Below are 19,250 nucleotides of genomic sequence, written 5' to 3'. Positions count from 1 at the left end.
GTCAGAGCCAGACCCAGAGGCGCGGCGCCGGAGCAAAGGAAGCAACAACGAACGAAGCCTTCTGTACGACAGGCGGACGTGCTTGTAGGGAGAAAGAACCGGAAAGGGCGCGGTTCCCAACGGCTGCCAACGGCAGACAACGGCACTGCAGCGCGGCTCGCGGCTCGCGGCTTGCGGGCTGCAAATCGAAGCCTGTTCCCGTCGCGAACCAGTCGGTCGTACCTGGTACGTAGGGCAACTGAGGTGAACAGTGAACGAGCGGGTCTGCGGGTCGCGCGCCGCCCTGCTTGCCTGCTTGCCTGCCTGTCTGCCTGCGTTCTTGCGTCTTGCGTCTTGCGTCTTGCGCCTTGCGCCTTGCGCCTTGTTTGCTTGTCGCCTATGCGCGCGATGCGGCTTTGCTCGAGTTTGTTTGCTACCTACCCATGTGGCTGCGGCGTGCGCGCTGCGGTGCGGAGCGGAGCTCGGGTGGCGAACTTCGGCGACCAGGACGACTGGCCAAGGTGTTGGTGTGCTGCTAGGGTTTGGGCGGCGCGGCGGGGATTGGCGGTGATCAACGGCGGGCGGTGAGGAACATGACAACCCTGCGCGAATAATTCTTCGGCGAGCGAGCGAGCGCAAGTAGAGTTTGACGGGAGCATCCGTTCGCTTGAATACGGCATCGATGATGCGGTCGCAATCGGGACGGATCCTCGGGATACAGAGTTGCTTGCTGGTAATCGCCGGTAGGTGTCGGGTTGCGAGTCTCGCTTCGATCCGAACCGTTCGCCTCGACGTGTGTGTACCTTGAGGCAAGTCGCTGTGCTGCTGCAATGACGAAGAGTGAGCGCATTCGCAAATCACAAGAAGCAGGATAAGGCATGGTGTCCGACGACGATGTGACGTGTGCGCCGGACACGCCTGGTACCGTTGCACGCCGCACGCCTGTCAATGCGATGAATGCAACGCCAAGCAGGACAACGACGGAAAAAAAGGAGAATGCGGGACACCGAAGTCGGAAGTGGAGAGCCAATTATTTCTTGCCGTCTAGACACCGACCCACCGCTGAACGAGGTCTATGTCTAGCCATACACAATCAAAGCGTATTATACAAACATGCCAAACCCCTCTGCTAAAGTGAGATGAAGAAGCCGGGCCCACCTATCGTACGTCTATAGCGTCTTGATACAACATTGAGAGAGGAAAAAAAGTTTTTTGATGAGAGAAACAAAGAGGTGTGAGAGGAGGTATCGTGGAGCAACAAGGGTGGTCGTCGTCGAAGAGGTCGTTTATGCAGTCTCCTCCTTGAGGAAGGTGATGAGGTCGTTGCGGTCCTTGGGCTTCTTGAGACCGCCAAAGGCCATCTTGGTGCCGGGGATGTACTTCTTGGGGTTCTCGAGGTAGTCGAACTGCAGCCCTAGTTAGCGGTTTCGTTCCTGCGGGCGGGAGGTCCGCTGTCGCGCCGCGGTAGCGCCCGTCCAGGGCCGACTGAAACGTACCATGGTGTTCTCGTCCCACGTGACGCCCTTTGACTTGTTGGCGTCGGTGTAGGAGTAGCCCTCGACCTGACCAGACTTGCGGCCAAAGACGCCGTGCAGGGCAGGGCCGACCTTGTTGCCCTCGCCGGCCTTGAGAGTGTGGCACTGAGCGCAGCGGGTCTACCAGGTGTTAGGAGCGTACGACAAAATGTTGGGGGCGAGGCGCCCGAGGGTGGGAGCCAGGCGCAGCGCAGAGGCATACCTTGAAGAGACCGGCACCCTTCTTGGCGTCACCTGCAGGTGTCGTTAGTGTATTGTCCGAGTGGCGATTGTTGATGAATAGTCGTTGAGTGCGCCGCCAGCGCCAGCAGTGGGATCCTCAGTCGCAAGGGCAGACGGACAGCCAAACCCGCGCGCATTCCTCCGTTCAACATCCAGACGAAGGGTATTCGAGCGGACGGTGCTTCGAGGCTGGCGGGACGCTGCTAGAGGTCTTGGAGGCTGAAGGACCACGTTGGAGTCGCGGCGCACTCGATGACGATGAGAGTCGGGGCGGCAAACGTACCAGCAGCGAAAGGCATTGTGAAGTGAGGAGAGGAATAAGTCTAGGAGTGAGGATATGGAAGCGTGAGGATGAGCGAGAGTCGCAGGTTGCAGTGGATGGAGTGGAAGAGAGGTGCTGGACGAGAAGTGCAGGAGAAAAGGGAACCGATGAGGACTTTTTGTGCTGATGACGGCCAGGCGGCGCGGCGAGCTGTGGGCCAATCAGGGCGGGCGGGATTCTAAGGGGCAGTCGGGCGCGCCCGGAATAGCGGAGTGTGGCGCTCCGGGGTGGCTCGGGCGGCGGTGATTGCTCGCAGTTTTTCCCGCTGTCGTGTCGTCATCATCTATCTCATCGCCGACCAGTGCAGCCCTGGGCTCATTGATTATTCTCGATCTTTCTCGGCATCTCATTCCTTCGCTTCACTTCACTGCTCGGCACCTCACCTCGGACGCTGCACGCTGTATCTATCTGTATCACAGTCCATCTGACTTGTTGGCCGTGTGGCTGTCCTCACTGTTTGCATTCCGAGCCTCGCACAGCCACAGCCCTCTGAAAGTGGGAGAATCCCTCGGATCTCAGTGCCGGCTACGAAGTCCATCAGGTCGACGCCTCTACGATCAATTTCGTCACTTCCGCCACGCGATTCACACTGATGATGCGCTGGTTCCCTTGCTGAATCGCCTCGACCAAACTGCCGTTCTTTGCCGACAACCACGGCCTCCCCTCCTTGGCTCGCTCTACTCAAAAACAAACCAGTTTCATCAGCACACACTTCAAACACGCTTCATCTGGTGTCGTCTTTCAAATCAAGCCCGTTCGAGACAAACCTTGTTTGCCGCAAATGCCACCGTATCGCGTGCGGCGTGGCGCCCATGTCCAGCCCTGCCACCGTCCCGCTCCCCCTCTCCCAACATCGCCGTCCGCCCCACGCCCTTTTCCCAAGTAGTCTGTCCCTCAAAACGGCCCGCACCGCTGCTTTACACCATATTCAACCCTTCTGTCGGCCTGCCGTTAGGGTCCAGTCTGTCGCGCGAGTCAGACCGTCGCTTCTCCTTCTTCTCCACCCCCATTCTACAATGCTCTCGTTGAAAAAATGAACCTAATCCCAGACGCCCTGTACTCCGACCAAGACATGACCACCTGGGTCATCATCGGCGCCAGCAGAGGCATTGGCCTCGAGTTTGTCCGCCAGCTGCTCGCGCGGGGCGAGAAAATCATCGCCACGGTCCGCCAGCCCTGGGCAGAGCATGCCTCTGCGCTCTGGGGCCACTCAGGCAACGACCACGGCCGCTGTCAGATGTTTGTTTGCGATATTCTCTCAGAGGCCAGCATCGTAGTACGGCCTGCATCCTCCCAGATTGGTCGTCAAGACCGGTCAGTTGATGACGACGCAGAACTTTGTGCATCAACTCGTCCAGATACCCAATCTCAAGATAGACTACGTCGTCATCAACGCCGGCGTCTTGAGATATCCCAATGTGAGGACTTTTGCCGTCCTTTCGAGAATTCAGGCTGATGTGACCAGAGGGCAACCGAACTGTTGGTGACCCTTCTCCGCCCAAAACCTCCTTGGCAACTGCCGGTGCGCTTCGTCTGGATCCTCAGCCGTCTTGTTCGCGTGGGTGTGGACAAGAAAGCCGCAGGAAGCAGTGATGGTTGCACTGCTTAAAGTCAAGGCAGCCATTCCCAATTTGCCATTCCTTTTGCCGCCTCTTTGTACCATGTGAGGACCGAGTCTCGCCAACCTTATGCTAATGACTGCGCTGCAGATCCTTTGACGAGTTTGCCTTTCACCTACACACCAACACCATCGGTGGGCACTCTGCTGACCCCTGGGAATCCCTGAATAAAGGTTGACATGGGCTAGGGCCCATCATAACGGCGCAGAAGCTGCTCCAGACCAACATTCCCATTGGCTCCATAGCCTTCATGAGCAGCGACTCGGGTTCCGCCATCAACTTTCGGGAGATGGAAGACGGTTTCGCTGCGTATGCCGCGTCCAAGGCCGCCTTGAACCAGATGCTTCGGGTAAGTGATGCCGAAGCACAGGCATGGCACGGTACTGATTGTTTGCTTGCTTAGCACATGGCTGCGGAGCTCAAGAGAAAGGACGACGACACCATCATTCTGGCCCTGCATCCCGGAGAGGTCGCGACGTAAGTCTGCCTGTTCGCTCCAAAGGAGTGGCTAAAAAGTCAGCAGAGACATGTCAAACATTCAACTTCCGTGGGCGATCCAAGGGCAAATCAGCCCAGAAGTGTCGGTCGCTGGCATGATCGACGTGATACAAAGCAAAGGCATCCAGCACAGCGGCACCTTTTGGACCTGGGAGAACCAGGTATGTAGGCAAATGCCGCCACGGGACTCATGTCCTGCAGCCGCGCATGCTGACGGCGAGCAGCCCCATCCTTGGTAAATGAGCCACTTCTCTTTTGCGTGTCAGCCGCCACGTCAGGTCGGGACGTCGTAGGTTCAGTAGGTCGCTGCGGTTTCATGGCAAACATTTCCTTGCCTTGGGTCGGGTCATTCTGAGCATAAAAAAGCTTCGAGGCCCGCACCGCCGAGACAGTGAGGTACCCTTGTCGTGGTTGGAGAGGAGGCAGTCGGCAGCCATGCAGCCGGCCGGCCAGGCTGTCTGCAAGGCATCGGGATCAACCTGGAAATGTCTAGAGGCCGATGCAGAGAGCCAAAACGCCCAACTGGGAAACACGCTGTGATTGGAGTGATTTTGCAACGGCACGCATGACACCACCATTGTCCAAGTAGGTAGGTAGGTATACGGGCTGCACCCCAAACTCACACAACCTTTGCCCCATCGCTCGCACAGTCGAGATGCAGGCGAACGTGGCACCGGTGTGCCCGTTTTGCAAACTGCCACAGCAGCGACCAGGACCAGGACGAGGCGGACGTGCGGCTCTGGGGCTGTCGTGAGCATGGCGCGTGAGACGCATCGCTCGAATGCGCGCGAGGCTGGCAGAGGTGCAATTGCGCAACAGTGGCGACGAGCCAGGCGCGCCATTGGCATATCCCCCTTTTTGCGGCTCGCAGACGGGAACGAGTCGTTGTGGTGCGGTGGTGAGGGCAACCAAGGCCTGGGGCGCAGCGGAGCGGTACTTGCATGCGCTCTCATGGGACATACATGCGCTTCCGTCAGCCTACATACATTGCCTGGTACCCCACCACACACCACACCACACCACACGCATGCACCGACTTGCGTGACCATCGCCGCCTGGCCTTGCGATTAATACTCTCCCTCTCCCACCTCTTGCCCTCACCTACGTCTATGCTTCCTCTACTCCACCCCCATGGCCTACCATCACTACCACGACAACTCGCACCTCCAACCCGGTCGCCGCTACGAACCAAACACCTCACGGTCGCGCGACTACGATGCATACCAGCCTCGCTACGAGGACCGCCGCGACATTAATTACGACTCCCTCCCTCCAGCCGACATGAAGTACTCGCGCCGCCGGCTGGACGACTACTCCTACTCTTCCTCTCGCCACGGCAACCAGCCTTCACTATCCCGGTCCGTGTCATATCCTGCGGGGCATCGACGGCAGGCGACATGGCCTCCCTTTCCGACGGTCGAGGATTTGAATGAGGCCCGGGCAAAAGAGCACGACCATTCCTCGCTGGACGAGCATGCCGGTGAAGAAGCAGTTAATCGTGGATCTATCGACCAGGAACCGGTGCTACTCGAGGTCGAAGAGGAAATCAATCCGGAACGCCGCTTCGTGATCGTGCCAGGAGCGGCAGGTGATGCAGACGGGCGCTCGGATGGCGTTCCCATTCGTAAAGACGCTGCGTGTGACGATGCACATATCTCGAAAAAGCTACCCCTGCAGACGGAGAGGAAGAAGAAACCCATTGAGCCTCCAAGACGGCCCCCATCCCCCTATGCCTACTCCAAGCCGGACTTGGTCAGGGTGCGATCCGACAGCGATGCCTACTTGTCACCCGACGCCAGACAGTCCGCCTCGAGGAGAAAGAAGGCGCCATTACAAGCACCGGCTGACATGCGCAAGCTCGGGCGAAGCGGTGGTGCCATTTCTGAGGATTCAGACTTGGATGAGGATGAGGTGCCTCGGATGCGATCGCGGCGGCGTACCACGAGGTACTCGTTTAGCAAAGACCAGTTGAGCTCGTCGCCTAAAGACTCCAAGGCTCTGGACAAGGAAAGGATACCAGCGCCATACTCTTTCAACAGAGACGCGAAAGAAGACCTGCCAACCCTAAAGGAGCGAACATCGACACCCTACTCCTACAAACCTGTGGAATCAAACAGACAAGACTTTAATACCACCTCATCACGCGATGTCGACCCCAGAGAACGTCTCTCAGTGCGAACCACAATACCGACCTCCTCGCGACCCGACACGCCGCCAAGGTCGACTCCATTCAGCCCTTCCAGCTTAGGCTCCTCTGCAGGTCTGACTCCTCAGTCATCTGCAATGCTGACGGGAGACCTTCCGTGGAGCCGGCCCTTGCCCTTGAGGCGCAGCACTTGCGAGACGTTGTACGGAAGCACCCAAAGAGGCACCGCATCGAGACCTTCTTCAAGACCTGCGTCACCGCTCTCTCGAGACCACGACTTGCCGCCATCCCCGCCGCGGTCACCGATGCTGAGGCCCAAGGACGATTCAGTGCGGCCAAGAGTTGATCCCCGCTCCATCCCAGGTCCCAAGCAAGGGTCCCGCAATGCATCACGCGGAGGATCTCCCCTGTCCGCGTCGTTCGACCTCGAACCCCGGACCCCGCGCGTCGAGTCCCCGGTGGAATTTTCGAGCAACCGCTTAGAACGAACAACGTCTTTCCCCTTGGTAAACCCTCCCCCCGAGCGGTCACGGCCATCGTCTCGACATGGCCGAAGCGATTCGGGTCCACGCGACGAGCCGATGCCATATCCGAGAGACGCGCCTGGGCGGGCAGACATGCAGCCGCTTTCTGCAAGGCTCCCGGCAGTAGCAGCAGCTGCAGCCGCTGCCGCTGTCGCGTCGTTGCCTTATCCAGACAACGACGCACAACAGCTGATGCCCTCGGAAGAGCATTTCCAATTCTTCCCTAACAGCCCCCAGACTCCCACCAGCAGAAGTTTCCCAGATTACGCGCGGCTGCCGGCCACGCCCATTACGCCCATTCCAAGCCGACTGCACGAGGAGTTTGACTATGCGCGCAAACCCGCCATTCGACGCACATACTCGGATACGGACGCGACGCGGCGGTCGACGTCGGGTCTCGCTAGGGAAAAGAAGAGCCAAGAGGCTGCCGAGTTGGAGTTTCCGAGCGGTCCGCTTCCAGCCTGCCCGCGGCCAGAGTACACGACCAAGTACAACGACTGGTACACGCTGGATGGCGCGCTGACGCTCGACTTTTGCCCAGAGTGCGTTGACAACGTAGTTCGACGGACGTCGTTCCGTCGCGAGTTCAAGCGCGTGCACGACATGGAGCCGGAATATCCCAAGAAGTGCGCGCTCGGCAACCCGTGGTTCCGCATCGCGTGGCTGCTCACGCTGCAGGAGAAGCGCGAGGACTTGGGGCTGCTGCGGGCGCTGGCGGGCGTCGACGGCGAGGAGAAGGAGTGCCCGGACAAGCACCGCGCGCACCGGACCTGGTACAGTCTGCCCAACAAGTACAACGACGGCTTCATCGCCAACCTGCACGTGTGCCAGCACTGCGTGCGCTGCGTCGACGCCCTCATGCCCGCGCTGCGCGGCGCCTTTCAGCGCGAACCCCCCACCTCGCCCGCACCGACAAAGTTCCTCTGCTCCCTGCGCACCTCGTCGCGCCGCTTCCCCAAGTACCTGGACGCGCTGCTCGACGTGCAGGCGTCGGCGTCGAAGCGTCGAGGCGGTGTACCGGACCTCGCCCCCTTTGCCGACCTGGCCCAGGACAACGCGTGGAAGACCGAGTGCCAGCGCGACGCGCCCCTGCTCGGCGCCCTATGGCACGTCATCCCGGGCGTGCCCGACTTCACCGTGTGCGAGGAGTGCTACGACGAGGCCGTGTGGCCGCTGGCGCGCGCCGGGTCCAAGGTCGCCGGCATGGTGACGGGCGCCCTGCAGTACGTCGACGGCGCTCAGGAGCTGGGCGTCGTCGGGAGCGGCGACCCTTCTACTGCCGACGGCGGCATCACTTCCGACGGCACTTCCTCTCCGGACGAGGGCCGCTCGTGCCAGCTGTACAGCGCGCGCATGCGGCGGGCGTGGACGCGCGCGTGCCGCGACGACGACCTGGGCCCCTTTCTGCGGCGCGTGCGCGAGCGGCGGGCCGCGGAGCGCGACATTGGCGCGCGGCACCGCCGGCTCAGGAAGTACCTCGACGACATGGAGGCGGGTGCGGGGGGCAAGCCGTCTGCGAGCGGCCGGGACCGCGAGTTGGTCGAGCGGCTGAAGGAGGAGATGGACAAGTGCAGGCGTGAGTGGAGGGAGTGGGAGTAGGAGTAGGGAAGTAAAGGGTCTAGTCAAGAGTGAGGATGGAAAAGCGAAGGAGTGGTGATGGTTGGCTTTGGGGGCTTCTGGGTTGGGTTGGATTGCATTGGCGTGGATGAACTGGCGATGGATTGGGGTCGGATCATGAATTCGGATGGTTGGAATGATTGCATTGATTGTGTTGCATGCATCCATGGAGCCCCCCTCTCTCATCAAAACTCCACGAGGCAGAAGAAGAAGACATGATATGATGATTGACGAACGGAATGGACGAATCATGAACGAGCGAACGATTGCATAGGTACCCTATATAGACCATCCATGCCAGCCAGCCAGCCACTGAATGAGTGCTCTTCTCCCTCGGTCCTTCTCTCCTTGCCTTGCCTGTCTGTCTGTCAGTCACTCCTCTTTCCTCGCTCACGTACACATATGTCCGTATGTAGCCAAGGACCAAATTCCCGACGAAAGCGCATCTCGCTACAGCCTGTTCGACTGGCAAAGCGGGAACGCAATGAGCGGTTCGCATGAGAGCGGTCGAGCCCATTTCGTCATACTGCCTCGTCCTGAATCGCCGTCCTCTGTCCTCTGTGTCTGTCAGTGTCTCTGTCTGTCTGTCTGTCTGTCTGTCTATTACTTAGCAGCGGAACATCGCCGCAACGCACAGTACGGTACGGTAAGTGGAGCTGAGCATGCCAGACAGGCGTAGTGGAGTACGGGTACATACAAGCCAAGTCAAGAAAACAAGGAAGAAAGAAGGGAAGCAGGGGATACAAGTGAAGGCAAGAAAGCGGTGTGGGAATGGGGCGCTGGCATGGACGGATGGCGGGGAACAATGGCGTCACTGGCGCTGCTCCAGACCACCGCAGGCCGCACGAGCGGTGGACCAGGGAAGAACGATAGAGCGTGGGCGGAGGTGGCAGATTGTGTGCATGTCAGACAACGGCGTTGTGGAGGCTCTCGACTCGGTCACTGTGTTAGACGTTGGATTTAGGTCGTCTTCGCATGGATGCTTCTCGGGGGTTAGCAAAGTGTGTGGCGTTACTTGATACAATGGACTTGAAGCTCGGGCCAGGCAGAGGGCGCCTCCGGCTTCTTCCAGACAACAAAGCCCGGCGCAGCGAGGAGATTGAGAGAGCTCATAGCAGTGGATTGAGAAAGACTGTTGTAAACTACCAGATTCCGTTTCCTCAGACCGTTCGTATCCTCCGGGGCAACTCTAGTCAAGCCAACCACCTCCCCATGAAAGCATCCAGAAAATAAAGCAGCCGTCGGTTGTGGTAGTGACACCTACTGGTGCTACTCCCGAATGCTGGTCGCAGGCAGTGACATCAATACTGCCAACCCCGAACTGAACTTAGAATGGGATGTAGCATGGATTGGCCTGCCAAGAGCGGATGGACCTGCCCCTGACGACATTGTGGAAGACGGCTGTGCGATGTTGTGAGATGGCTCGGCGACGGGTCTCAGCATCCTTGCGCGCTGTCACTGTCATGGCCGAATGGGCAGATGCCCTCACCACCACGGTTGCAGGCCGTGTCTAGAAGGATTGAACGGCAGGTCTTCTTGATGTGGACCATGGTTCCGTGATGGTCAGGATACGGGCAGGGATCGCGGGGATTGTTGTTCTTGAGCTTTTTGGCATATGTGCTTGGCGCTTTAGGACAATCGATCAATGTTGGAATCGCGAGGAAATTCGGGATTGCCAGTGCCGAGTTCTCGGCCCAAGCGGCATCGCTGTCCTCGGAGGTGATCTGGGCACACCTGCGACATGATATCTTCATCATCATCATCAGGGAAGCGCATCAAAGCAGTAGTAGCAGTTGTTGACGAATTAGTGATTGTCTGACAAGTGTGATGATTTGTGTCCTTACCAGCAGCCGCCTCGGTCTGCCGGCCGATACCAACTGGTGCCGGTGACTCGTCAACCGCGGTCGTCTCCACAGCCTCAGGTGCAGTCTCGACAGCTCCAAGGTTGACTGTCAATGAATTAGCAATTGGTCGACAAAAATTTGATTCTGATTCTTACTAGCAGCAGCGTCGGTCTGCTGACCGACGCCTACTGACGCCGGTGGGACCGGAGGGCCAGAAACGGAGCCAAAAACTGTCTGAAGGTATTCACGGTATTGATGATGCAGCGACCTTGTGAAAGCGACGTGTCAGTTCTTGAATACCACCGCTTCATGTGAGTAATGCCTACATGTTGGTGGTGTTTGTCTGGATTGTGCAGCGCCTGATAGTCCTGTAGCGTTCCAGGAAGTCCTGCAAGGGTTGCAGAATTAGCAAACGAGGTGAAAGTGATGCAGTCTCGAGAAGAGCTGGAGCTCCACAGCAAAGAGGGAAGCGATATTTTAAGGACAAAATGAGGTCGCGAGCTCAAATTCAAGCAAGGTAATGCAGAAAGCCCAGGTTTGAGCGAGACGATGCCTTGAGCTGAAGCTCAAACGCGGCTGCGCGGTAAGCAAAGCCTTGAGCTCAAAGTCCAGCGTCTGGGGGTGAGGGAAGATGCGGCGCGCTCAAAGACAGACGTACCTTCAGCGTGATAGAACGAGTGCGAGACGACGAGGGCGAGGTGCTTTGTGGAGGAGGGTGCAGGATGTGGTGGATGAAGTGGAGGAGCAGAGGATGGGAGAGTTGGAAATGGGAGCCATCGAGGAAGGCGCGCAACCAGATGCGGTCGCGACTGCCTCACCTCTCAGGTCCTCTGACAACGAGGAACGACGCCGACAAGTGCAAGCAGCCCACCTAGAGGTCGCTGAAATCCGCCCAAGCTGGGGTCGACAATTTGAAATGGAGGATCGCATTCGCAACCCCGAGATGAACGACCCTGACCCAACAGATGACGAGGAAATGGCTTTAGGCAAGTCGATTCCTCGACATCAGAGCTTGTGGAAGAATACCACATTAGACCCCGCCTCCAGTTGAGCCAATCCAGAAAGAGCTTCACGCGAAACTGCTCGGAAAGTGCGAGGGAAGCAGTCAACTAAACGGGCGCACTGGACTTGCATCCACGGGGGCAAACTTTGAGCTAGACGACCGATCCTGACCACGAGTAGTCGATAGAAAGATGGCAGAGGAGCCTCACGCGCGGCTGATCGTGGCCAGGGAGCTGGTTGGTCTTCTGGTTTGCTCTTGGTCTGACTGGCAAGTGGACTGTACTGGTTTTGGTGCTTCAAGGAATAGGCGTGTTCTCTTTCATATAGGCGTTGGTTCTGCGGTCGGTCGACGGCAAGCAAGAGACTGACAAGACTGGATGGGCAGATTTTTAAAGTTGATCAAAACCAGGAGAACAAAGGGGAGAAAAGGGGTGTGATGTTTTATGCAGAGGACATGAGACCGGGAGACCGCATCGAAGCTCGTAGCCAAAGCCGGGCGATTTGAGAAATTTCGACTGTGCGAGTGATGGAAATGGGAAAAAGTCTCAACCAGAGCATATTTCGCTGGGAAGAAAGGCGTGAAGGCAGTCCGCAGGATACTCATATAAAAGCCCACTGGAACTACCGCTCGCAAGGAACCTCCAGTTTTACATGGTCTGGGAATCTTACACCCACGACGCCGGCCTTCCTATTTCGATTGTCCTCGCTCTTAAAAGCCCTGGGTGCTGCCCGGTGCCACATCAAGCAGTAAAACGGAAAGAGCGAGCTCACATGCTCCCTGTCACTACTCTTTGAGACTTCTGGATGCTCTCGAGCACGTACTGGAGTCTGAGGTGGCTTGAATGCTCCGTATCAGGGGTCTGTCGAGGGGAAAGACACGCCTAAACTGGCCCCTGATATTCTTGAGGCTGGTCGCAGAAGATCCCAGATCGTGGGACGATTTTCCAAAGGTGACAACATGACGCCGTGGTTTACTGGGCATGCTGGCGTAGAAGCAACCAGAAATTCTCGGTCGAACGGCTCCACGTGACGATGGACAGCTTCAAGGCTGTTTTTGGGCCTGGAAGAGCTCGATTCATTTCCTACGTTTGACGGTGGACAATTAATGACGTGGGCGTCGCCATGGAGCGGTCGAACAACGGCCTCGACTCATTTCCCGACGTTCGACGTTGGCAGAGTGAGATAACGCCTCTTTCTGTGCGCAGAGGTCTAGAGGTGCCCGTCACACATCTCGCCCAGCAACCGGCCGGTGGATGGCTGGTCCTGGGCGCGCGGTGCCGCCACAAACGGCGCGGGTGCGGAAAAGCAAGCGTGGCCTGGATGGCACGCAGCGGGACCGTGCAACGGCGGCGGCGGGCTTCCAGAAGTCATCAAGTCAGCACTAGAGTCAGTAGCGTCAGGCAGGCAGAGCGAGCCGTGTCAGAGTCGGTGACGGTCATTGTCAAGCGTCAGGGGCAGGAGAGGCTGGAAGGAAAATGTCAAGCGGGGCGGACAAGTGGTAAGAGGAAGGGGGCCGCCTTTTTTTTCGGTCGTCGTGGTCCATCGATATTGTTGCGCGGTACTGGTTCCGCCGCGGATTTATGACTCGCGAGATGTCATGCAGCGTCGAAGACGGCAAGCGAGGACGGAGCTGGCACCGACGGCCGACGAGCTGGTCCGGGCATCAGCATGGCCGTGTCGATGGCGATGAGGTGGTGTTGAGCGGAAATGATGAAAGCCGGCAAGTCAGCAGCAGACGTGATGTTGTTGCAGTTCGGTACATGTCGTCCAATGACTGCCATGAAATACGGGAAGATGGCATACGATACCAACCTTATCTCAGTCGTTTTGTAAGGTACATCCCATCCCGTACCGTGCTGTAGGTTATTCCCGTCCAGCGTTGACCTGACGTCACCGTGGCGGCAGGGCTGAAGCCGACCTTGACCCTTCCTTCACACTCATCCAGCCCTCTCTGACGCGCGCGCACTGCATTTCTTCATCATGAGTCGCCTCGCAGCGTATCGCAGCACGACGTCGACACCAGGCTCGTAAGCCCGCGCTAACTGAGGCCCAAAAGTCATGGACACTTTGCTCAGAGTCAGCATTGCGTCGCTTGACACGATGCCTCGGCCCACGCTTCCGACCACCTCTCATCCTTCGACTCGAAACGCCCGCCCTTCAGGTAATAAAATCCACCCCCCCGAGTCAGCCAAAACAGCTTCTGATTCATTCCAGATGCTCCAAAATTTGTTCCTCGACTCGCCCTGTGTGGCCCCGCGCCAGCTCGCCACTGTCGTCGTGAATCGCCAAAGGCCATCTCCTGACACCCTCGATTCATTTCCGACGGTTGAAGTTGGCTTTTGGCCTCGCGCGAGTGGCAGCATTTAATCTTTTATTTTGGACCCAGCCGTGTTCCCTGTCGTCGCCACTTCTCAAGGTTGCTCCCATGCGGTCCACCCAACGACCGCCGTCGGATATTAGCCTGGATAGGCAAACGTTCGACTTATCGATTCAGGCACGACGTTTGAACTTGTCTTTGCCCTGCACTGCAGCCAGACTACGGCCCATCAATCCACGCGCCCCCATTGCCACTGCGGCTTCCCTGTCTGCCTTTGCCCAACTTCGCTGCCCACGCCCGGCGAGGCTCGTCGTCCGCGGACCCCCGCCCTCCATATGCATGCGGCTCAAGCGCTGACGTGACGGGGCGCGTACAATGGTCGGAGCAGCACCCACACTAGACACTTTCGACTCAGTCAGACGATTGAAGTTGTTTTCTTGCAAGTGAGCCCCTTGCAATTGGGCAAATGGGCCATCCATCCTGCGTCCGGTTCATCTGCGTCCGGATCCCCGTCTCCGTACCCTTTGCCACCAAGTCTTGTCCAGATCTTGTCCTATAACCCAGATATGACGCCATATCAGCACTGTTTCGAAGTCTTGGACAATTGAATTCGCCTTGGGTCACAAGAGTCTACTAGACCTGCAGGTGATTGAAAACAAATCAGGTCTGCATGTTACGAGGCGAAGACATCCCAGCCGTGGCCATGCATCTGCCGTCTCCGGTGCCACGTTCGCTCTGTCACGGTCCAAATAGCACACAGAAACCAGGACATCAAGGATCTTATGTCCGGGAAAGGAAATGCTGGTCTCGCCGTCGATTCATTCCGACGTTTGAAGTTGGTACTCCTACTCCACTTCATCTGTGGTGTGCCTGGACCATCTCTGCCTTGCTACCCGAACGGTCCACATAGCACCGCCGCCGACGCACTCTCTTCCATAACAGGAAAACAGAATTCAACATCGAGTCGTTGCTACGTTTGAAGTTGGTATTTCTCCTGTGGTGTTCCTGGACTATCTCTGCCTTGCTACCCGAACGGTCCACATAGCACCGCCGCCGACGCACTCTTCTTCCATAATAGGAAAGCAGAATTCGACATCGAGTCGTTGCGACGTTTGACGTTGGTATCTCTCCTGTGGTGTTCCTGGACCATCCCCTTCTCGACACCCGAACGGTCCACACAGCACCGCCGCCGACGTACTCCTCTTCTATAACGGGAAGACAGGACTCGATGTCGACTCGTTGCGACGTTTGAAGTTGTCTTGATATTGTTTCTGTGGACAGCGCTAATTCCCCTCCCTGTTTAGCATTTACCTTGTCCGCGCTCATCCCACACTTCCTTTTCATAGCACTCAAAAGCCATGGGAGTGTTCGTTCATCACTACACTTGCACCTAGGGAGCAGTCGTCTGCATCTACAGTTGCGCTTTGGGAGCAGATGTCCACCGTTGCAGCGAGATTCAAAAGCTGTCGTGATCCCTATCACGACCTCAGCCACCATTTGCGCTCCACAACACGCTGCTCTATCCCTGAGCCTGCATACGCAGGCAATCGACACAACGAAGAATCCCATACAACCCCAAAGCGTCCATCTGTCGATCTGCGGAAAAGATTCCGTCCCAAACCCACAATTCCCCTCGGCTGCGTACCTTACCCGCAGCACACAGGCGCACCAGCCGGTCCGAGCCTTTGGTCTGGGTCCGCCACGGCCCTCAGATCACCGAGCCCACGGACCAGCGCGACGGACAAGGACAAGGCCCAAGGTCATATCCACGAATAGCAGCCTCGGGCAGGGCAGGCCGACGGCGACGGACAGCACCAAACGCGACCCACGCACGCTGGATCATTATTGCAGCGCTTGCCCACTCCCCTGCCCTGCCTACTCCCTCCCCCGAGTCAATCTTGTTGCCGTTTCGCGCAGACGACCCCACTGCTCGTCTCCATCTCTCATCTCATCACGCCGTCCAGATGCTGCTCGGCTCGTTGATTCGGTAGTTGGTGGTTGGGAAGTGGGAGGCCCTTCGTTTGCTTTCTCTGCGCGTATCCGTCTCGTACGGGTAGGACCCGACAGCGCGGATCGTCTGCCGAGTTCCCGCTTCACCCCTGACCCGATGCTTGCTTGCTTGCTTGCTGGCTTGCTTGCTGTTATTCCCGTTGGTCTTGCGCCTGGTGAACAGTGTTCTTGCGACGCGAATGCAGTTGGCTCAGGGGTGCTGGGGAAGTAGGTATGCATGTGGACGTATGCTCGCTGCTCTGCTGCTGGCTTTACAGTTTCGTTTTGGAGTTGCCGACTGGCCTGACTGGCAGACATTGCCGATGATCAGGTAAAATACGTTGGACGGTGAGTAGGGCCCTGTCACTCTTATCTCATCTCTTCTTTTGCGTTGTGTACGCAAATATGGCCTGGCGTTTTCTGGATTCGACTGCCTCTGCCTCCATCCCAGGTCGTCTATTACGCACTCTGCTTTGAACAATGATCGCTCCCAAACATCAGCCCGCAGTCTGCTTCCTGCAGTGGGTACTACAAGAATGAGACCCGGCTGCAGCCGCATCTAGGGAAGGTAGTCGCCGACAAACACAGTTGCGCCAAAGGAGCTGCATTTCACCACACAACAATAAACACAGCCACAATCACCACACACCCCTTAGCAAACTTCAACCTCCCCTCCCCCTCCCCCTCCCCCTTCCCCTCCCTTTGCAACCTCACACGCACCCGCCGCGCCCTCGCCTCCATATACGACGCGCTATCCTCATCCCCACTTCCGCTGGCCACCTCGTGCATTTCAAGCATTTCGTCCCATTCGTCCAACTTCTCCCGCTCAACCCCGTTGAACAGAAACGGGAAGACCAAATCGTTCAATTTCTGCGTGCCGGCACGCCGTTTCTGGCGCGCGCTGATGGCGATGCAGCAGGTGAGCAGGACGGCGGCTCTTAGCTCGATGAGGAGGGGTCCGATCAACCAGGGCCAGTGGACTTGGGAGCACAAGCTGTAGCACACGATGTGACGAGAATGAGAAGACGAGGAAAACCTGACAAACTCTCTGAAGAGAAGACATCAGGGAGAATACCTGCAATCCTGTTGGATTTGTAGAAGTCAAGCGAAAGATGGGATAAGACAATATTCAAGTTCTTGAAGACGTAAAGGGATTTTAGGGATCAAGGAGGAGACTTCTTCCCAGCTACAACTAGACGTGCCACGGATTTCTGCATCTACCCGAAGCTGAGTGTACAGATGCAAAGTGGGTGTTGAAAGAAATGGCCAGCATTGTCCAACGCCGGGGCTGATAGGGCCAAGCCGTCGTTGGGAAGCTGAAGCACACATCAGCATCGAGGCCCTGAAAAAACACGCAGCAGAGCTCTTCAACGAGAGCGTTTTGACATGCGAAGATGGGTGTTGGTGAGGGGAGTCGGAGCAAACGAGAGCGTTGTCGAACGGAAGACATGCTTGTAAGCGGAAACTTTTCGCAACGTCGCTTAGTCACGAGTCTGTTTTGCAACGACGTTTTGCGGTCGAGCATCCCGGCAGAACTCAGCGACGGTCAAGAACCTTGACCGGCTTCTCCTACGTCATCCCGCACCCAACCCGAGATGGATACGCCCGCCTCATCTCAAACGCAAACCCAACCTCGACTGCTGTTGTTCCGGCCCAGTCAGTGGGTATCCATGCGTCATTGCCTCACCTGCCCCCCGCCGCCGACGGCGCGCCGCCAACGCACACGTCTGCCATTATTACGTCTGGCCATGACCGAAACCTCCTTGGAAACCCCCTGCCACGACTCATTGTCGACCGCTCGTGAATCATGCCGACGTTTGAAGTTGCGTCCGCTCTGTGGATGAGGCGTGGGAATCCCTCGGAGTACCGGCGGCATCCAGTATTACGCCAGAGAAAAGCAAGGGCCGCGGAGGGAATGACAGTTGGCTGGTATGACAATCGCCGTTGAAGGCCATGGACACGGCACGAGGCATGTGGAAACAGATCTGGCTGAAAGAGCCGTCACTGTCTTCAAATGACCGGAACTTCGACAGCAGCATCACATGCATGTTCAGACGCAGGATCAACCATTGCACAGCAAGCACCTGCAGGAAAAAGAGCATCAAAAGTGCCATCAAAAGGCCCCCCAACAACGACCCCCAGAGCCGGGCAGAAACAATCTGTGAAACAACGGAAAACGTTCTTCACGTGGCGCACTATTCATAGCCACTTTTATTCATCACACACATACCCGCCCGGGCGGCCCCACAAAGCGAACCACCAGGCTGATGACGCTGCAGATCCGTGTCCCTACAACCCCGGCCACATCACCGCTGCCGCCACTTGGTCGTGTCAGTCACTACGTCTGAAGTTGTCGTTTGCCCCCGGTCTAGGCCAGTGAGGCGTGGGAGGATGCGCCGGGGTGGCTCGCCGCCGCAGGTGAGGCGCAACTGGACGTGGCGAAGACGACGGGCAACTGCACACTCTGGAATTGACACGGCCAGAAACCTCACATGAGAACCATCAGCTGAGTATCGCTGATCATCTTTTCCTACAGCTGCAGTTCTCAGAGGGCCCGGAAATATCCTTTTCCAGCCAGTGTGCTCTGCCAGTCCATTCTCCCCCTCTTGCGCCACAGCCCGACCCTTAAAGCACGCCCCACAGCCATCGGCGATCCCAGTCGCCCTCACAAGCCGTTGATTCATTCACGACGTTCAATGTTGCGGCGCCGCGCCTCTCCTCTGGCCCCGAGTGGCCAGGACGGCAAACGTGCGCCGGAGCAGCTACCCCTCGGAGGGGACGCACCCGAGAGAGCAAGGGCAGGGAACAACGCCAGGCATGATGAGGGGCGGCTATAGGCCGGGTTGGCTGGGCGGTAGGGGGAGGGAGGGAGGGAGGGGTAGGGGTGAGGAAGGGAAATCTGAGATTTCCTGTGCGGGTCTGCTGGACGTGGGTCCGGCTGTCTGGACTGACCTAGACCAGGTGGAGCGCGAGGAGGCAAGGTGTGGCGGCAATTGGAAGAGGCCGGAGGTGCCGCAAAAAGTCGAAGGTGAGTCGCTTGCCTGCTAGTTGTGGGTTGAGATTTTCTCTTCCTGTTCTGCTTTGGCGCCGCAGTGGGTGTTGACAGCAGTGGCAATCCTTTTCTGCAGCTGACGAAAACCCCCGAGGCGCAGCTATACCAGTGGACGGATGCTCCGTGGGTGCAGTCGCAGTTGCACGAGTCTCATTCCTTTCGATGCCTACTGTGGCGTCTCTTTCCTGTCCTCGAAGCGCGCGCGAGTTTTAGCCGCACGCACAGCTCACGGTCACAGTTAGGTAAGTCGACTGCGGCAAGTCAGCAAGGCGCTCTCACGTCTGTGGTCCTTGTTACACGTCTACCCATCCTCTACTTCCTAGTCTTCGCACATACCTCCATATACACACGCATATATACACTACCCACTCCTCACATCCGTCACTCGCATCGAGTCTCCCAACCCTTCCAATCACCGCCATCTACACGCCAGGCAGCTAGGCAGGCACCTACACAAGCGGCCTAAATCATCCCTCCTCCCCCTTTTCTCCGCCAGTGTTCCCTCGCTACCCAGTGCACTCGTAATCTCTCGTGCCGCCAGATCCTAGAACAAGACGACTACTACTCCGTGCGCCTGAAGCAGA

At 57.7% G+C, this 19,250-nt stretch overlaps 5 protein-coding genes across 5 annotated transcripts; 2 read left to right on the top strand and 3 right to left on the bottom strand.

Moving 5' to 3' along the window:
- Nucleotides 1-1,026: 1,026 nt before the first annotated feature.
- J3D65DRAFT_681922 (cytochrome c-like domain-containing protein) lies at nt 1,027-2,035 on the bottom strand (the record flags this gene model as incomplete). The annotated part of the gene is made up of 4 exons (XM_066803746.1): nt 1,027-1,385; nt 1,476-1,634; nt 1,717-1,748; nt 2,020-2,035. The coding sequence occupies 4 exons, from the start codon at nt 2,033-2,035 to the stop codon at nt 1,266-1,268; spliced, it is 327 nt and encodes a 108-aa protein (XP_066659246.1). The 3' UTR covers nt 1,027-1,265.
- A 754-nt stretch (nt 2,036-2,789) lies between these two features.
- On the top strand, nt 2,790-4,604 carry J3D65DRAFT_1714 (uncharacterized protein). Its single transcript, XM_066794257.1, has 8 exons — nt 2,790-3,334; nt 3,393-3,476; nt 3,524-3,537; nt 3,768-3,811; nt 3,866-4,026; nt 4,081-4,154; nt 4,201-4,336; nt 4,400-4,604. The coding sequence occupies exons 1-8, from the start codon at nt 3,092-3,094 to the stop codon at nt 4,412-4,414; spliced, it is 771 nt and encodes a 256-aa protein (XP_066659245.1). The 5' UTR covers nt 2,790-3,091; the 3' UTR covers nt 4,415-4,604.
- J3D65DRAFT_1918 (uncharacterized protein) lies at nt 4,314-5,357 on the bottom strand. Its single transcript, XM_066794347.1, has one exon. The coding sequence runs from the start codon at nt 5,222-5,224 to the stop codon at nt 4,490-4,492; it is 735 nt and encodes a 244-aa protein (XP_066659244.1). The 5' UTR covers nt 5,225-5,357; the 3' UTR covers nt 4,314-4,489.
- Nucleotides 5,358-5,456: 99 nt separating this feature from the next.
- Nucleotides 5,457-8,444, top strand: J3D65DRAFT_545591 (uncharacterized protein; the record flags this gene model as incomplete). Its single annotated transcript, XM_066796775.1, has 4 exons — nt 5,457-5,927; nt 6,183-6,323; nt 6,846-8,096; nt 8,169-8,444. The coding sequence occupies 4 exons, from the start codon at nt 5,457-5,459 to the stop codon at nt 8,442-8,444; spliced, it is 2,139 nt and encodes a 712-aa protein (XP_066659243.1).
- A 5,848-nt stretch (nt 8,445-14,292) lies between these two features.
- J3D65DRAFT_1684 (uncharacterized protein) lies at nt 14,293-15,347 on the bottom strand. The gene has a single exon (XM_066794229.1). The coding sequence runs from the start codon at nt 15,192-15,194 to the stop codon at nt 14,481-14,483; it is 714 nt and encodes a 237-aa protein (XP_066659242.1). The 5' UTR covers nt 15,195-15,347; the 3' UTR covers nt 14,293-14,480.
- Between the last annotated feature and the right edge of the window lie 3,903 nt (nt 15,348-19,250).

Source organism: Phyllosticta citribraziliensis (assembly GCF_038025025.1).
Source record: "Phyllosticta citribraziliensis strain CPC 17464 chromosome Unknown J3D65scaffold_1, whole genome shotgun sequence".
Taxonomy (NCBI): domain Eukaryota; kingdom Fungi; phylum Ascomycota; class Dothideomycetes; order Botryosphaeriales; family Phyllostictaceae; genus Phyllosticta; species Phyllosticta citribraziliensis.
This window is presented reverse-complemented; position numbering and strand designations above follow the sequence as displayed.

Coding starts and splice junctions, on each gene's coding strand:
- J3D65DRAFT_1714 (XM_066794257.1), top strand. CDS start 3,092: ATGAACCTAATCCCAGACGCCCTGTACTCCGACCAAGACATGACCACC. Junction 3,335..3,392: donor TCTCAGAGGCCAGCATCGTA/GTACGGCCTGCA, acceptor ATGACGACGCAG/AACTTTGTGCATCAACTCGT. Junction 3,812..3,865: donor CCTACACACCAACACCATCG/GTGGGCACTCTG, acceptor GACATGGGCTAG/GGCCCATCATAACGGCGCAG.
- J3D65DRAFT_1918 (XM_066794347.1), bottom strand. CDS start 5,224: ATGGTCACGCAAGTCGGTGCATGCGTGTGGTGTGGTGTGGTGTGTGGT.
- J3D65DRAFT_1684 (XM_066794229.1), bottom strand. CDS start 15,194: ATGGGATTCTTCGTTGTGTCGATTGCCTGCGTATGCAGGCTCAGGGAT.